General features: G+C 34.7%; 3 protein-coding genes across 3 annotated transcripts; 1 reads left to right on the top strand and 2 right to left on the bottom strand.

Moving 5' to 3' along the window:
• Positions 1-1,093: 1,093 nt before the first annotated feature.
• On the top strand, positions 1,094-6,250 carry LOC126683139 (uncharacterized). Its single transcript, XM_050378973.2, has 10 exons — positions 1,094-1,565; positions 1,915-2,157; positions 2,451-2,612; positions 3,218-3,327; positions 3,600-3,708; positions 4,061-4,216; positions 5,017-5,132; positions 5,205-5,371; positions 5,631-5,761; positions 5,839-6,250. Exons 1-10 carry the CDS (start codon positions 1,173-1,175, stop codon positions 5,956-5,958), a joined length of 1,707 nt encoding a protein of 568 aa, XP_050234930.1. The 5' UTR covers positions 1,094-1,172; the 3' UTR covers positions 5,959-6,250.
• Positions 6,251-6,689: 439 nt separating this feature from the next.
• Positions 6,690-8,315, bottom strand: LOC126683141 (F-box/LRR-repeat protein At3g26922-like). Its single transcript, XM_050378975.2, has one exon. It carries the CDS (start codon positions 8,045-8,047, stop codon positions 6,797-6,799), a length of 1,251 nt encoding a protein of 416 aa, XP_050234932.1. The 5' UTR covers positions 8,048-8,315; the 3' UTR covers positions 6,690-6,796.
• Positions 8,316-16,192: 7,877 nt separating this feature from the next.
• LOC126680701 (F-box/FBD/LRR-repeat protein At5g53840-like) lies at positions 16,193-17,050 on the bottom strand. The gene has a single exon (XM_050375870.1). The coding sequence runs from the start codon at positions 17,048-17,050 to the stop codon at positions 16,193-16,195; it is 858 nt and encodes a 285-aa protein (XP_050231827.1).
• Positions 17,051-17,573: the final 523 nt, after the last annotated feature.

Genomic DNA, 17,573 nt, shown 5'->3' with positions numbered 1-17,573 from the left:
AGGCAAGACCGGTTGAGATAATAATGAAATACAGATGAAAATGAGAGAAGTAAGAGGATTCGTGCAGTAATGGAGATAAGGAAGAGCAAGATCGTGGAGATGAGGAGCGAAAATGGCGGAGAAGAATGAAGAAACCGCCAACTGAGAAGGAAAGTGAAAAAACGGTAAAAAAGAAAGAATTTCAAAATAAAAGGTTAGGTTTAATAAGAATGATGGTGTGAAAAGTAAATATATGGATTGGGCCGTATAAAAGTAAAGTCTAGCCCAAATCCTGTATTTTATATAAAAAGCCCAATTTAAAAAGAGGGTCTTTTGTTCAAATTCCTCTTTAGACTAGAATTTAGTTACTAGGCCTGTGGGCTTCCTTCGTTTGTCAAGCTCTTTCACTTTGCCTGCATTATGGGCAGTCCATCCATGCACAACACAGCAACAGCCCAACAATAATAATCAAGATTAACACTTCCTCTAATGAATTCCTTTAAAATTTCTTCAAGTTTTAGTGAATGAACGCTTGAACTCTTTTGTTATAATTTTTTAAGAAAAGCCCTCAAAATAATTTCAAAAAAAAGAAAAGCCCTCAAAATTATTAAAATACTGCAGATAAATCCCAAAGTTGAACACCATTAAAAAATTAATTGCTAACATACTTGCATGCAAATGATGAACATTTTAAAAAAGTCTTAAAATAATTTAAATTCTCACATGAACTTATTAAATTATCCAAATATAAATTTATAAAAGAAATAATAGCTGAGAGAGAGAGAGAGCAAATTGAAACTGCTCTTACAAAAGTCGACGACGACAAAACAACAACTAACAACATTGAAAGCGATGAAAGTAATATAAAAAGTTAAAGGCGGCATAGTTGGTCTAGCAAAGCCAACAACGATACAACTACTATTGTTGTGCTGGGTAACGCTGCGATTTCCGACAACGATATTTTAATTTTTTTTTAAATAATTACTTATTTTCAATAAGCATGTTCACGTGTTTAATCTCAAGACTTATTTACACAATTTTAGAAATATCGAGGGCTTTTACAAAAAATTAAATTGTAACAAATCTTAGTTTTCTCATACATAAAAATTTCAAGGATTTTTGTTCACCTTCTACCCATTTTATTATTTCTCAGTACCCTCCATCTCAAAATCCCCAAAGCCTCCGCCTTTACCATGGCTATGCAACTCCACACCTTGACACACTTAGCTGTTAACTACCCATGGCTCCACAGGCTCCAAAAACTTCAAAAGCTTCACTCTTTAGCCTCTCTATCTCAAGGACATCAACAAGAAATAATCAAGAAAACCCAAGAAACCAAGTTTAGTGACAACAGAATTCACAACCAGAAGAAAAATGGCAGTGAATTAAATGTTGAGAGCAGTAATTCTAGCTCATATTTTCCTAAAAGAGGGCAGACTTTGGAGCTGGTTTGTGAGTCTTTGGCTTTTAAAGGAAGAGGTGTGTGTAAGGTGGCAGATACAGGGTTTGTTGTTCTGTGTGACCGTGCATTACCTGGTGAGAGATTCATTGGTCGGATTACAAGAAGAAAGGGAAGCTATGCTGAGGTGGGGTTTTAGGCTATGTGCCACAGACACGGAAAAATGGGACACTTAACGGTTTCCTATGTAAAAATTGAAGTTTTGTGTCTGAAACATCTAAGTGTCCGACATGTTTCTTAAACAGGACATGTTGATTACGGACATGGGAAAACAGGACACGAAACGGTGTTATTTTAATGTTTTCTATGTAAAAATTGAAGTTGTCTCCGAAATGTAAGTGTCAGGCATGTTTTCAAAATGAGACATGTTGATTGAATGAAGTGTTTGTGCTGCCTAGTTTTTAGGTTAGCTCAATTAGTTATCAATTTTGTTGTATCTGATTAGTGTTTGTTGTGTTGTTTTCTGGTGATTGTAGGCGGCTAAAGTGGAGACATTATCTCCTCATTTGGATATTGTGGATGCTCCTTGTGAGTATGCTTCATATTGTGGTGGTTGTAAGACACAAAATTTATCTTATGAGGCTCAGGTTAGAGCGAAGGAACAGCAAGTTCGTGATTTGGTGGTTAATATTGGAAAGTTTTCGGATGAAGATTCGGAGTTTGTTAGAATTATGAAGCCTATTGTTCCGTGTGATGTTCAATTCAATTATAGAAATAAGGTTAGTGTGTAGTATGCGTAGTTTGGAGATTGTTCGAAGATAAGCATTTTTCAGATTGGTTGTATCATATCCCTATTTGGTTATCACTTATCATGAATGAGAAGTATAAGTAGTTTGGAGATGTAGTCTTGTAATTTTACCTACTTGCCTGCATATCTATGAAGCCATCATGTCCGCTATGTATAGTTGCTGAAATTGTTTGTTTTGATGATTTAGGTATCTGTTTTGAACATTCTAATATTCGAACTGTTGGAACAGAAAATATTTTACTTGATACTTGCTTCTATTGGCAGATGGAATTCTCATTTGGTTCCCAAAAATGGGTACCCAAGGAGTTGTTAGGGGAGAAACTAGATGGCAGTGAGAACTATGCGCTGGGACTGCACGCTCCAGGCTTTTTTGACAAGGTTCTGAATGTTGAAAAATGTTTGTTACAAAGTGAGCCTGCTAATACGGTATGCTTGCTTCATTTTTAGTATTGAAAGCCTTTATATTCTACATTGTGTTTTGCTCAAAGTATGCTCATTTATATTGAACTTGTCATGAGTAGTCTGTCCTGATACCGTAGTTTGGATTAGCTAAAGTTTGGAAAGTATGGAACTGGAATTTTGAGTTAGCCTGTACTAGTTAAGTCGAGGTCTTCTAGTTCGACAATCTTATTTGAATCCTGTACATGCTTATGGAGTAACACGGCTAATGTTGGCTACATAAGTAAGAATGTGTCGTTTGATGGAACATTAAATGAAAGAATAACTTGATTTCAAGTCAGGTTGAATAATTTATTGGCATCTGCTTGTTGATACCAAATTGTTGTACTAGTCTTTGTTATGTGATTTTTTGGGGTTTATTTACTTGTGGGGTAAATTTCGCATCTAGGTAGTATATAAGCCAGCACAGAACTCGATTGTAAATCTGAAGATCTTTGTTTCCTTGTGTTTAACCCGTTCTTAAATTGCCGTTTAACTCATTTTTATTGAATTTTTTGTGAACATCATTTTTTTTGGGCTTATGTAAGATGGGTTGTACTTTCCCACAATCTGACTTGCATTTCTGATAATAGGTTCTGGCGATTGTCCAAGATTGTTGGAGGGATCCACAATTTGGTCTTACTCCTTATGACGTTCATTCTCATGCTGGTTTTCTTAAGCACCTTATGCTAAGAACGGGGAGGTACCAGAAAAACTCTCATTCTTTGCAAGTTTCATTTCCCTTGTTGAATTCTATAGTATGTATGTCATGAAACATTCATTTTAACTGTCTGCGAAATCTCATCTGGCTCATGGTTTGTAATGATTAATGCATACAGTAGTCACTCTATGCATAATTCTTTTAATTGTACTTGTAGATTATTTTTTTGTTTTCTTCTGGGTCACAGTTTAAAACTATTGTTGCCATTCTTTTGCCCCTCCTTTAAAAGCTGGTACTTATGCTTTATATTTCAGGAATGTCGAGACCGGTATGCTTGAGCTTATGGTTAATTTTGTCACCTCATCCTACAAGCCTGAGCTACTGAAGACCATGGTTGAAAAGACCTCAGCAATTCCAGAAGTGGTTTGTATGGTCAATTCCTTTTTTATTTTTTCTCGAATATTAAATTATAAATTCCGTGGCCCAACCCTCCTTTCCTATGAATGTCACCATTTGACTGATCTTGATCCTCTAACATGACCCTAACACATGCTTTATAGGTTGGATTGGATCAGGTTTGACCAACTCATTCAAATATTAAACCAACTAAAATTTTGTTAGAGTTGGCATTTGGGGATAGAGTCGGGGTTAGAACTTCTGTTGCGATATTATCAAAGTTACATGGTGCACCAAAAAGATGAATGTGTAAATGCTGGGGTGTATATGCATTTTGTTTCTTATTTTCTTTTCTTCCTTTCTCAATGGCTGCTACTAGGTAAGCATCGTGAATAATGTAAACTCTTCCGTCGGCAACACGTCGGTTGGGGAGCAGGAATACACTTTGTTTGGAAAATCCACCATCACAGAGATCTTAAGAGGACTTACTTTCCAAATATCAGCCAACTCATTCTTTCAGACAAATACACTTCAGGTACTTGGAAAGATATATTTTTACTCATATTTCATTTCATGCTTCAGATCATATGGTACTTTTTAGCAAAGAGCTCTCGTCATTTCTTTCTATATTCCACAATCTCTTTTCTTCCTTTTTTTCCTTTGTATTTATCATTCATAGCCAGTAAATGAGAAGATTTTAGGGAAAAGTTGAGAAATACTTGATTTTGTTAAAATAATCTCAAAAATACTTATGTTCGTTTTTATTTGCGGACAATACTTACAAACGAAAATAAATTGCACCTAGCACTTGATTTAATAAAAACATTAAACCTAACACTTAAAATCTTATTTCTCTAAACCCTAAATCCTAAATTATACTAAACCCTAAACCCTAAATCATGCTAAAGCCTAAAGCCTAAAGCCTAAACTCCAAACTAAACCCTAAAACATGCTAAAGCCTAAACCCTAAATTCTAAACCCTAAACCCTAAATCATGTTAAACCCGATATCCTAAATCTTAAACTCTAAACCCTAAATCATGCTAAACCCTAACCCTAAAATCATAAACCCTAAACCCCTAAAATCCTAAAATCTAAATCTTAAAAAAATGGAGTTAAATGTTGGATGAATAAAAAAATGAAATTAAATGTTGAACGAAATAAAAAGGTTGGGTTAAGTGCTGGATGAAATAAAAAGGTGGAATCAAGTGCTAGATGAAATAAAAAGGTGGGATCAAGTGTTGACAGAAAAAAAAAAAGATGCTCAAGTATTTTTGGAATTATTTTTGATAATCAAGTGCTGAGTCTAATTTCCTCAAGATTTTATTCTGTATAGGCAGAGGTTCTTTACAGACTTATTGAAGAATGTGCTGATCTCAGAGGAGATGGCTCAGAAATTGTTCTCGATTTATTTTGTGGTACCGGCACCATTGGTTTGTCACTTGCAAGCAGGTAATCTCGTCTTCAATCAGTTTTCTGTGTGGAGCATTACCGATCTGACATTACATTTTTTTGTTTTGCCAGGGCTAAACATGTGTACGGATATGAAGTTGTTCCTCAAGCAATCTCAGATGCTCGTAGAAATGCTGAGCTGAATGGTATTACGAATGCTACATTTGTACAAGGAGATCTTAACAAGATAAGTGATGATTTTGGCAACAATTTTCCAAAGCCCGACATTGTCATTTCAGGTTATCCTTCTTCTCATATTAGCCAAAGACCTTTTCTTTATTTCGACGATTAGTTTATTATCACCCTTTTTATTGAAATAGACAATTTTTTAGTGACAAAATGAAAGGAATTAGTAACCTTTCTTATTTTGCGGGAAAACGTTGCGATTTAGGTTCCATTTATTTGAAAAGATCGAAGCAACTTCGTTGTGTCTATTATCTCAACGACGACTCTCAGAACCAAGTCTGTTTGTCTTTGTTTCTGTTTGAAATTTCGCAGATCCAAATCGTCCTGGAATGCACATGAAGTTGATTAAATTTCTGTTAAAGCTTAAAGCTCCACGCATAGTTTATGTATCATGTAATCCAGCCACGTGTGCTCGTGACCTTGATTATCTTTGCCATGGCGTGGTATGTAGCCTTGCCGACTGCTCTGCCTCCGAAAACTTAAACCACAAACAATCTAAATTTCTGAAATGTTCTTGCAGGAAGAGAAAAATATACAGGGATGTTACAAACTCAAAAGCCTACAACCAGTGGACATGTTCCCGCACACCCCTCACATCGAGTGTGTTTGCCTGCTAGAGCAAGCCGATCCTTGCTTGTGACCAATTGGTCTATCACCGGCATTTCAGGATTCTGTCAAATGAGCCGAAGCTCTGCTCTGAATTCTGAAAGAGAAGGTGGTGAGAATATTAAGGAGTCTGACAAGCTGGTTTTGATTCCTAATTTTTTGAAGGAAATTTTAGATGTATGAGTAATTGAGTATGACCAAGTACATTGATTTGCAAGATAATAGGCAAAACAGGTAGCAGATTCTTGCCACTTGCACATTTTTGTATATACTATACAGGGTCATTCTGATATTTTGATTTATTTACCTTTTTAATTTCCTGAAAATTGTTTCCAACAAAGGGTTTATTTTATCCCTCCAATTTGGTAGTAAAGTAAAGATTAATAATATTCAAGTTTGCATTTTATTATAAAAAATATTTACTCTGTCAATTTTGGATCACTTTTCGCCATCGACGATCAAGACTAACCTTAGTGCTGCTTTGCATGTTTATCAATTTTGGATCACTTTTGGGTGTAAATTGAACTATACTCGAAAAATTGTGGGCTCTTTTGTCATAAAATGTGTATGGACATATTTTTACTTTTTGTGCTAATTTGAAGGGGTAAAATGAATTTTCATTGAAATTGTTTGTGTGTATTGTTTTTACTTGGCTGGACATACAAGAAATAAAGGGAAAAGGAGTAATGAACTTGGTTTGTAACTGTAATGAACTTTTGATAATGAACTCTTCAAAAAAGCTCTAATACGCTATCAAAGAATCAATTTTGATTACTGAATGAAAATAAATTCTTTATCGATGTAGATCATTGATCGGAATATCGGAACAGAAAAATAATAATTATAAAATGACATTCTATGAGCTAATGATACTAAATTATCTGTAACTCTACAGGTGAAGGTAGCCTAAGTCTCAATCGAACCAACCCACCTGAATGGACCGATTCATAATGAGGATGTACTATTATCTTCTTGAGTGAAGTAGCATACTCCGCTAAGTAACCAGCCAATTCTATCTCTTCCCCAGAACCCATAAATCCGACTATTTCCACCACCTCAAGACATTGATGGCGCGAACTCAGCGCGTATTCCCCCCTTGAACATCCATAAACCCCGTTTTCCAAATTGATGAGCGATACTTTAAGCAACTCGGGCGAAGCTTGTAGCAACGGAATAAGAGTGTTGAGTAGATCAGAATAACTATTTATGGAGAGGTCCAATTGCTTGAGATTTTTCAGGACAGGAAAGTTTATGATAGGACTAGAAGTTATATCCGCCTGGCTAAGTTTTGTCAATGCAAGCGAGTCAAGTTGAGTTAACAAACGGAAAATAGGGTTTCGATTACTACTTACTATAAGTCTGTAAGAGTCGAATCCCTCCAAAGATATATGCTTGAGAGACGGAACATTTTTAAACACAAGGGTCGGCTGAGAGTCGTGTTGAAACTTGAAAGATTCGAGATTTGGTGCTGATATTTCAAGATGTTCAGTAGAGGTATCACTTAAAGTAAGATGTTTTAGGTTCGGACAGTAGATTTTCAAGTTTGTCAAGCCGGAGCACCTTTGAATGAACAACATCTCTAAAAGTGGAGAATTCAATAAAAAATAGTTGATCAATGTTCGAGAATATAAAGAATGTAAAGCTACAAGGCAAAGAGATACGAGAGAACTGAAACTGGAAGGAAGTGTTCGGAATGTCCGAGCATTGGTAATAGTATTACCACCCAATGTGTTGAACTGTAGAAAAAGATTTTTAACTTTCTTTTTGACGGCTGTCTTAATCCAACAAACTAACGGGCGTGCATCGACTTCACCCCCGAAGCTGGAATAGCAATAAGGAAAACGAATTCTGAGTTCGGGTATGGTTGAGCCTTGATGTCGATCCAAGATGGTCGACACCAAACTCAGTATTTCGCTTCTTACAGGTTGTGAAGATGGATTTTCGTACGAGGAGATGGAGATTAAATCTGCAAGGTCGATGTCGAGAATAGGATAATCAATGTATTTCCATAAGTGTCTCCACCTGCGCGAGAGGATGCTCGTTGCGGCTGCGTCTTTTATCGACAAATGCGAGATTATGTTCTCGAGGATTTCGTCGGGTAATTCGCTTATGAGATAATCCATATTCTAGTGTTGCAAATTAGAAACACGGATGAAGACTTATTTATAAGGTGAAGGGTTTTCCGATACTGAAAAGGACTCCAAAACTTTACCAAATTTTGTTTTCCGAACTGAAACTGGATTTTCAGGAGTTTGAGATATTTCCGAATCTGTTACTGTTTTTGCTTGGGTTGGTTTGATTAAAAGTGAGGTTGGTTTGGTTAAAACTGAGGTTGGTTCCAAAAGTTAAATTTTTATCACCTGGTAATCGGGTTTGGGTTGCGTTCACCCAGCAGTAGAAGCGGGTCCAAATTCAGATCCTCCTCCGATAGAAATTCATTGGGATTTAAATTTTTGTTTAAACTGACTGCTCTTGCTCCTGTTTTAGGAATTCTCTCTATTAGTTGATGTAATAATGTGACTTACAATTTCATTTAGGTATGTTATTCAATTTTTTAACTTACCATTTCAAAATTTTAATATGTATCCTTAAATGAAATAATTTCAAATATTTGATTGTAACCAACATGGAAACAAATAAACATCCTATTGAATTTAGATATTTAAAACTTACCCCTTCTAACTCAATTAGTATTTAGTATTATAAATTATAATTTTTCGAAATTACTGTACATAAGGTAATTAATTAGTAATATTCCGACAAATTTTTTCTAAATTTACTCTATCCATTTCTGGAAGAAATGCAAAATTCATTCAGTTAATGTAAGAAATACAAATGTTCTTAGCCCATAAGGTTCTCCTAATTAGTTTTGCTAAAATTAGTACTTTAACAACATGAAAAATTGATATTTTTGAGAAACAAATGCATGCAAACCAGGGATTGTAGCCACTAAAAACCAACAAAATACATCATAATCAGTTCTGGATCTTGACTTCAATCATCCCTCAGAATATCAAAAACCCAACACACTTTTGCAGAACAGATCAAGAAACTAACTCTGCGGGTTCAACAAAATCAAAAATAAAACTATAAGTTTATGTTCCTAAGCAAATTAGTACTACTGCATAATCGGCAGAGTCCAACCACCACCACCACCATCACCCGCTAAAGAAATCTAGCACTATATGTGATGGTAAAGCCTCATGGGCTAAGAACTAGAAAATGGATGCAGAGATTTCAAACCCGACTTCGCCTATGGTTACACACAGCAAATACAAGAAGAATAAATCTAGCACTTGCATTCATTCTTTTCTTAATTAGTCAGATCTTAAAATAAATCACATGGATTGAGTCTTTTGATGAAGTTGAAAGATATTTGAGGAGAATTTGAAGAAAGAAAATCAGATTTAACTTTAAAGAGAAATTAATGTTCGGGTGAAAAAGTAGTAAGGGAAATTAGAAAAGAAAACTATGTATTCTATGTAAAAATGATAAATCAAACACGTGTTATTGCAAACCATCACAACTCGTAATTTTGGAATTATTTTCCAAAATTACGTGTTGTATGTAATTTCCTCAAAAACTTATCATGCCTTATATTTCGGAGATTCGTTTCCATATCTGAAACCCCGAAACTTTAAATTTATAGCCTAGTAAAAAAATTATCATTTCACTGGATTCTATTTCAACAGTTTTCATTTCAGTGTTTCCGTTTCCGTGCAACGTAGAATTGAGCTAAAAAATATTGCAATTTTATAGGAACAAGAAAGACAGAGATAAACAATTAACCTAATTGATCATATTTCATAATTCCGGAACCTGAACTTCAACTTGAGAGATCATATACCATTCGGGAACCTATGAGAAATAGTATGATAATATCTTCAAATTGTGTTATAATGATCATATACCTTACATGAGCTTCACTTAGCTAATAACTCTATGGATAGACTCTGGGGATGAGGAGCAATCCATGACATAGCATCCTCAAGTTGAGCCAATGGAACAGCTTCATTCACAGACCAAATTTTAAGATTCAATTCTTTAACATTACTTAATGGAGGAGTCATCACTAGGGGTGTGCATTCGGTTTTTTGGTTCGGTTCGGAAGTGGAATTATCAAAACTGATCGGTTTTTTAAGAATTTTAAAACCGGTCGGAACTTTGAACAAAAAAATCGGTTCGGTTTGGTTCGGTTTTCGGTTTTAACGAAATAGAGAAATAATTCTTTTTTCTATAAATTTTACCCATAAAAAATTAAAATTAAAATAAAAAAATTAAAAAAATTAAATTTAAAATTCAAATGTAAATCAATTGTGATGTTTTACACACAATAACACTTAAATATTAAAGAAAATAGTATTATTTTTTAAAAATAATAGTAATATTTCTATAAAAAATTAATAAATTTTAAAATATCGGTTTTTTCGGTTTTTCGGTTTTTGAAAACTCAAAACCGAACCAAACCGAGATGTATCAAAAAATCTTAATTCTAAAACCGAACCGGCAATTTTCTGTTCGGTTTCGGTTCGGTTTTCGGTTTCGGTTCGGTTTTGCACACCCGTAGTCATCACTCGTCTCACTTTTTCTGGAATAATAACCCACTGCAAGTACAAATCAAACAGATAAGTTTAAAGTTTGCAACGAACATTTATCGAATTTTACATTTTAGTGTTTATTTCCATTTTAATAAATGTTTTAAAACTCTAAATTTTACATTTGTAAAAAACGACATTTTGCCATTTCCAGTTCACTGCTAGAAAACAACTATCTTCCAATGGATTTTACCGACGGACAAGCATCCATTAGTAGTTTCGACAAATTTGGCAACGTAATCAGTTGAAAAACTTGATCTACTTTACCGATGGATATCCTATCGGGATTATCCATCGAAGAAAAAGACTGTCAACATCTCAGTATATTCCTTTCCGTGGAACATAGGCAATGAAACATATCGATAATACCAATAACATACCAATATAAAACAGCAATGTATATATGTAGTATTTGACATGGATACCTCTCCTGTTTGGCTTGTGAACTCATATATCAATACATTGAAAGAAGTATTGAATTTGGCCAGTAGTTGAATCAGTCTGATGTACCAAATAATGTCCATTTTTTCCGATGTAAAATCGAACGAAACCTTCGACAGAGTTGAGCAATTTTCCGGAGAATATATCATAACAACATCACCATGTTACCGGAAGTCGCGTAAACAAGGCACATCAATCCAAACACTTCTCAGCTTTTCACAACCACCTATGGACAACCCGCTAACAAGAGGATTTGAAACCCCAATCGTTTCTAGATTAGGGCATAAATACAATGTCAGGTTTTCAAGATCAGGGAGCCATTGGATATTGATATTTCCGAGTTTCACAAGATTACATATTGATACCAAAAACTTCAACCAAACTTAAATCTTCAAGCATAGGACTACCGGCAAGGAGATTTCCGATGAAGTTGTCATCCACATAGACAGTTTCCAAAGTGAGTTGCTTCAAGCAAGATAGCTTTACGTTACCAGAAAATGGAAGCTTCAGCTTGCAATTATACAGGTACAGAACCTGCATCCAATTTGAATCACAGACAGATATCGGCATGCTATACGTCATATTTTCATCGTTGGCGTATGGACAAACTACAACTTTTAGTTCCTTGACGCGACTTTCAAGAGCATAGCCAATCCACTGATCGATTGCCAACACGGTAGGTGGTGTTTGGGCACACCATGGCATAATGACGGTAAATTTCTTTAAACTAATCATTTGCCGGCTTGTCTGAACAACTTCACTTAAAAAAATTATGTGACATGTTCGTAAATCGGAAAAGTATGGTGGTGGGTCTCAGAAGTGTTTTTTAATTTTTTGATAAACTTTTTAAAAACAATTAATTATTAAGATTTATTTAAATATTTTTAAAGTTGAAAGACTTGTTCGTATTTTTCCAAATAGAAAAATATATGATATAACCCTTCTATTTAGTAGTGTTTAATATTTTCATCCTTAAATTAATTAAATTGTTAATTGCACCCCTGTTGTGGGTAGAGACGAAACCTAAAAATCCAAAAATGGGTGCAATTGGTTTTTTTTTTTCAACGTGTGAGTGTAAATGAAAAAAATTCAATGTGAGTGGTTTTTAAGTAATTAGGCTTTAAATTTATTTTAATATAAATATAACTTATAAGTACCGATCTAAATTTATTTATTTTATTTTAAAACTGAACCGAATTAAATTTATTAGAATGTGAAATAATTCAACTAAAATTATTCGAGTTGGTTTGTTTACAAACTAAACGATTTTCTTTTACATTCAAAATCAAGCCAAATAGAAAATAAAAAGGCTTAATTCCTTAAAAAATCCCCACCTTGCAATTTTTCTTCGTTTATACCCTGACCTTGTAAAAACATCATTTGTACCCAATTTTGGATTTTTATATTTCATCCCTACCCAAAAGCATTAAATTGTACTATTTTCATTTGGAAAAGAGTTTAAAACTGTAATACCCCAAAATATTTAAATTGTCTAATTGGACCACGTGTCCAGTGTCGAGTCGCCGGAGTGGCGATATCGGAAGAGTTTCCGAGAAATTAAGATAAATATAAAATTTTAGCAGGATGGGTTCGAAAAGGATTATTGCGACAGATTTAATATTATATTTCAATTCTAAAGTTGGAATTAGAGTTAGAAAGGAAAAATGTTAAGAAAAGTCACAAAATAAAGTTCAGGGACTAAAGTGGTAATTTAACCATATAAATCTCGAAATGAAAATTATTTCGCCAAACTCCGCGAAATGTTTTATAGTATTTGGGGTAAAAGTTTCGGGTCAATCGGAGACCTTTTAAAATTTGGATGCGGATGTGTTTTGGGCTAAATCGCAAGTTTGAAAAGTTTAAGGGCTAAAGTGCAAATTAGCCAATTAAAGCCCGAAAATAGTAATTAAAAGATATTGATGGAATATAATAATTTTGGGATAGTATTATTTATCTTAATATAAATAATACGTATGTAATTGAGTTAAAAGAATAATTTAACCGTTTGGTTAAATTAAAAAGTATAAAAGAGAAATGGTTTAAACTAAAGAAAGGAGGGATTAAAGTGACATTTTTGCCAATTTATAAGTAATGAGAAATAGGAATCAGAAGAGGAAAAGGAAAAGAAGTATCCAGAGGTTCCATTTTCATCGATCACGATCGTTTCGCCGCCGTTTCTCCGTTCGACGTCCGATTCAAGCGATTTTCGCGACGATCTCTTAGGAATTGAAAGCTCTATCAACCTTAAGCTTCATTTCAAGGTAATATTGATGTTTTGGTTGCTGAAATTGATAATTATAGGGCTGTTACGTCGAGTTCGAATCGAACTAATCGTAACCACGTCGTTTTTGACGTTTTTGATGGTTATTGAGTTGAATTTTGTGTATTATTGATGTAGAAACATGTCGGAATGAGTTAGGGGTGTCGGAAGCATGTCGAGACAACATTTGGGGCTGTTTATGGGTGTCGCACGACGTGCGACAATGTCTCACGACGTGCGACATAGTCCCGCGACGCGATCAAACTTAAAATCGACATAACTCCATCGTTCGGACTCGGAATTGAGCGATTCTTGTTGCGTTGGAAAGAGGAAAGGGTTTTATATATTTTCATGGAATCAATTCATGGTAAGAATCGGTTATAGGTCTCTTAAATTGAAGGGTAAAGGGCTGTTCGTTTTGAATGAGTTGTAATCATGTTTTCGTAGTCGTTTTTGATGAATTTTGAGTTGGGTTTTATGCTAAAATGATATGTAAGCTTGAAGAAATGGTTGTGGATGTTGTAACGTCGAGCTACGGAGTCATAATTATGATAAACGAGGCTGAACCCGTTCCCCAAGGCAGCACGACGTGCCAAGCCAAAAATGGCTTGAGCACGACGTGCTGGAGGGTGGCACGACGTGCTCCCTTCATTTGAAGGTAGGCACGTCGTGCCAAGAGGGAGCACGTCGTGCTCCTCCCTTTTCTTGATGGGCACGACGTGCCGAAGTCCGGCACGACGTGCCCTGACCCGCCAAGTGATTCCGGACTCCAAAAACGCGAAAAAAATGACGGACGATAAGCAAATCAAACATGTTTAGGTTTTGAAGCATATGTAACCTATGTTTGGAAATCGATAATGAATACGACAATTACCTCGACTAAGTAGAAGGGGTTTATTAAGAGATTATCGAAGTTAAAAATCGAATCAAGAATAAGATCATATCAGGCAAAGTTTACAACTAGGGTTTGATCATTAGTTTACGTTTATAAATTAAACGTATGTGTGATTCGAATAGGTAACTGACATATCGACGAGCTACCAGACCGACGAGCTGGAGTAGCTAATAAATCAAACGACGTATGGAGCTTACGTTTACGGGATTATAATTATGCGGTTTTGGATAGCGGTCACTGTGAGTTGCACTTTACTTTCGTGTATTATATATTAAAGTTATTTTATATAGATATATATACTGTTTATACGCATCGCATTACATATAATTGATTGAAATGTTATATGTTTACTTAATTTCTATATGCGAGAACTAGTATGCGATCCGAAGAAACTAGCTACCTATTGGGTGTCAATAGGCTGTGTGATCACCAGTATTGAGTCAGTCTAGTATGTTTGCATTGAGAAATGACTTGAAACAGCTGGGTGCTGTTGATGAATATGAAATTTACGATTGGGTATATGATTTCGATACGAGAGTGAACTCGGCTACGGTGTAGCCTGGAAGTCCCCGTATCTAGTGGCTGGGCCACCAGCGAGTTGGACTCGCAATTGATATTTACGATTGGGTTGAATGATATATGATTATTCGAGAGATGTGTCGCATGCTAGGATATTAGTTTCGTACGGATCAAATACTTGTTTATATGTTTTATATTATTGTCTTCTTAAGATGCGATGTTATATTTTTATATTAATACCGTTAGTAACTTGCAAGCTCACTCAGTATTTCCCAAAATACTGACCCCCTCACAGTTTTTCCTTTCAGGTGACCGGAGTCGGATCAGACAGACCATCTCCTTTGTGTCGGCAGCCTTTTGGCTTACACAAAGTACGAGTTTGTATAGAGCTGCAGTAGTCAGTAGGTGTCAGTATAAGGTTTACGATTCAATTTCAAACGGTATTTGAAAAGTAAACTCTGATATAATTTTATAAATGAATTGTTTAGAAAGATGGCGTTTATCCGTTTGAATTTGATACCAATTACCGTGAATGGAATTGGTGATGTTTGTGATCAGAAACAGGGCGGTGCTGGATATGAGATATCGCTCGGTAAGACCCTGGTTTCTAGGAATTGTTTCGCTAATGTTTTCAGAAAAAGAATACGATATTTTTATAATTGAATTATATTATTTAAAGAAGATTTCTGATAATGTATTATATATAATAAAACGTTTTAATCGCGAAAAATTTATATTGATTTTAGGCTTGCTACGGGTTCCGGAGCTACCACTCCCGTTCCCTAGCGCCGGTCACGGCTTAATAATTTGGGTCGTGACAAAAACATACTTTTGTCTATTTTAAAATATACAAATAAATCCTTAAACTTAAAAAATAATCAAATACATCCGAATAATTAATTAATTTTTTTATAAAATAAAAAAAATTAAAAAATTTATTATTATTTTTAATTTATTTGTCGGAAATATTTTTTTAAAAAATTAAAAAAAAAAGTAAAAAAAAATCGGAAATATTTTTTTAATTTTTTTTTAAAAAAATATAATTTTTAATTTTTTGAAGAAGATGGTATTTTTGTATTATTAATAACATTAATATCTAAATAGTATATAAGTTAAAAATGAAGGATTGTTTTAAACTTTTTTTCAAATGAAAAAAGTACAATTTAATGCTTTTGGGTAGAAATGAAACATAAAAACTCAAAATTGGGTACAAATAGTGTTTTTATAAGGTCAGGGTATAAACGAAAAAAAAATGCAAGGTGGGGGTGTTTTAAGGAATTAGGCCAAATAAAAATGACTCATGTTAAATAAGTTGATATTGAAATTAGTATGGCTTTATATATTATTTAACCCTTAAATTTTACCATTTTTTTCATGCGACCCCTAAACTAATTTTTTGTTCATTGGACCTCTTAACTATTTATTTGTTCTATTACCCTAAATTTTACCATTTTATTCCTACCTTTGAACTAATTTCATGTTCCAGTAGACCTTTGAGCTATTTACTGAGAGGTCCAATTGCTTGAGATTTTTCAGAACAGGAAAGTTTATGATAGGACTAGAAGCTATATCCGCCTGGCGTAGTTTTGTCAATGCAAGCGAGTCGAGTTGAGTTAGCAAAAATAGGGTTTCGATTACTACTTACTACAAGCCTGTAAGAGTCGAATCCCTCCAAAGACATATGCTTGAGAGACGAAACATTTTTAAACAGAAGAGTCGGCTCAGACTCGTGTTGAAACTTGAAAGATTCGAGATTTGGTGCGGATATTTCAAGACGTTCAATAGAGATATCACTCAAAGTAAGATGTTTTAGGTTCAGACAGTAGATTTTCAAGTTTGTCAAGCCGGAGCACCTTTGAATGAATAACACCTCTAAAAGCGGAGAATTCAATAAAAAATAGTTGATCAATGTTTGAGAATATAAAGAATGTAAAGCTACAAGGCGAAGAGATACGAGAGAACTAAAACTGGAAGGAAGTGTTCGGAATACCCGAGCATTGGTAATAGTATTACCACCCAATGTGTTGAACTGTAGAAAAAGATTTTTAACTTTCTTGTTAACGGCTGCCTTAATCCAACAAACTAACGGGCGTGCATCGACTTCACCCCTGAAGCTGGAATAGCAATAAGGAAAACGAATTCTGAGTTCGGGTATGGTTGAGCCTTGATGTTGATCCAAGATGGTCGACAGTAAACTCAGTATTTCGCTTCTTACAGGTTGTGAAGATAGATTTTCGTATGTGGAGATGGAGATTAAAGCTGAAAGGTCGATGTCGAGAATAGGATAATCAATGTATTTCCATAAGTGTCTCCACCTGTGCGAGAGGATGCTCGTTGCTGCTGCGTCTTTTATCGACAAATGCGAGATTATGTTCTCGAGGATTTCGTCGAGGAATTTGCTTATGAGATAATCCATATTCTAGTGTTGCAAATTAGAGACGCGGATGGAGACATATTTATAAGGTGAAGGGTTTTCCGATACTTAAAGGACTCCAAAACTTTACCAAATTTTGTACTCCAAACTGAAGCTGGATTTTCAGGAGTTGAGATATTTCCAAATCTGATACTGTTTTTGCTTGGTTTGGTTAGGTTAAAAGTTAAAACTGAGGTTAATTGGTTCTGTTTTGGTTTTAAATCTTTAGTTTTGTTATTTAAATTGCCAAATAAATTAAAACAGCAAACTAATTACAAAACAAGGAATCCTAGTTACTTTTACTGTAAACTAATCGACAACTTCCACAAAAAGACCAACGATGAATCAAGTGGTAATAGAATTGAACAAATACTGTTTAAAGACCGAGATGGCTCGAAACAGACAAGGACAAAGTATTCAATCACACAACTCAGCGGAGTTTATGACTGTGAATTTGGACATTGAATTGTCTCCTCTTGCATGATAATTTTAATTACTTTCTTGGCTTATTACAAAAATTTGCTGC

The sequence above is a fragment of the Mercurialis annua genome, linkage group LG5, assembly GCF_937616625.2.
Source record: "Mercurialis annua linkage group LG5, ddMerAnnu1.2, whole genome shotgun sequence".
In the NCBI taxonomy this organism is placed as follows: domain Eukaryota; kingdom Viridiplantae; phylum Streptophyta; class Magnoliopsida; order Malpighiales; family Euphorbiaceae; genus Mercurialis; species Mercurialis annua.
Note: the sequence above shows the minus strand (reverse complement) of the source record. Positions and strands in the feature narration are given on the sequence as shown.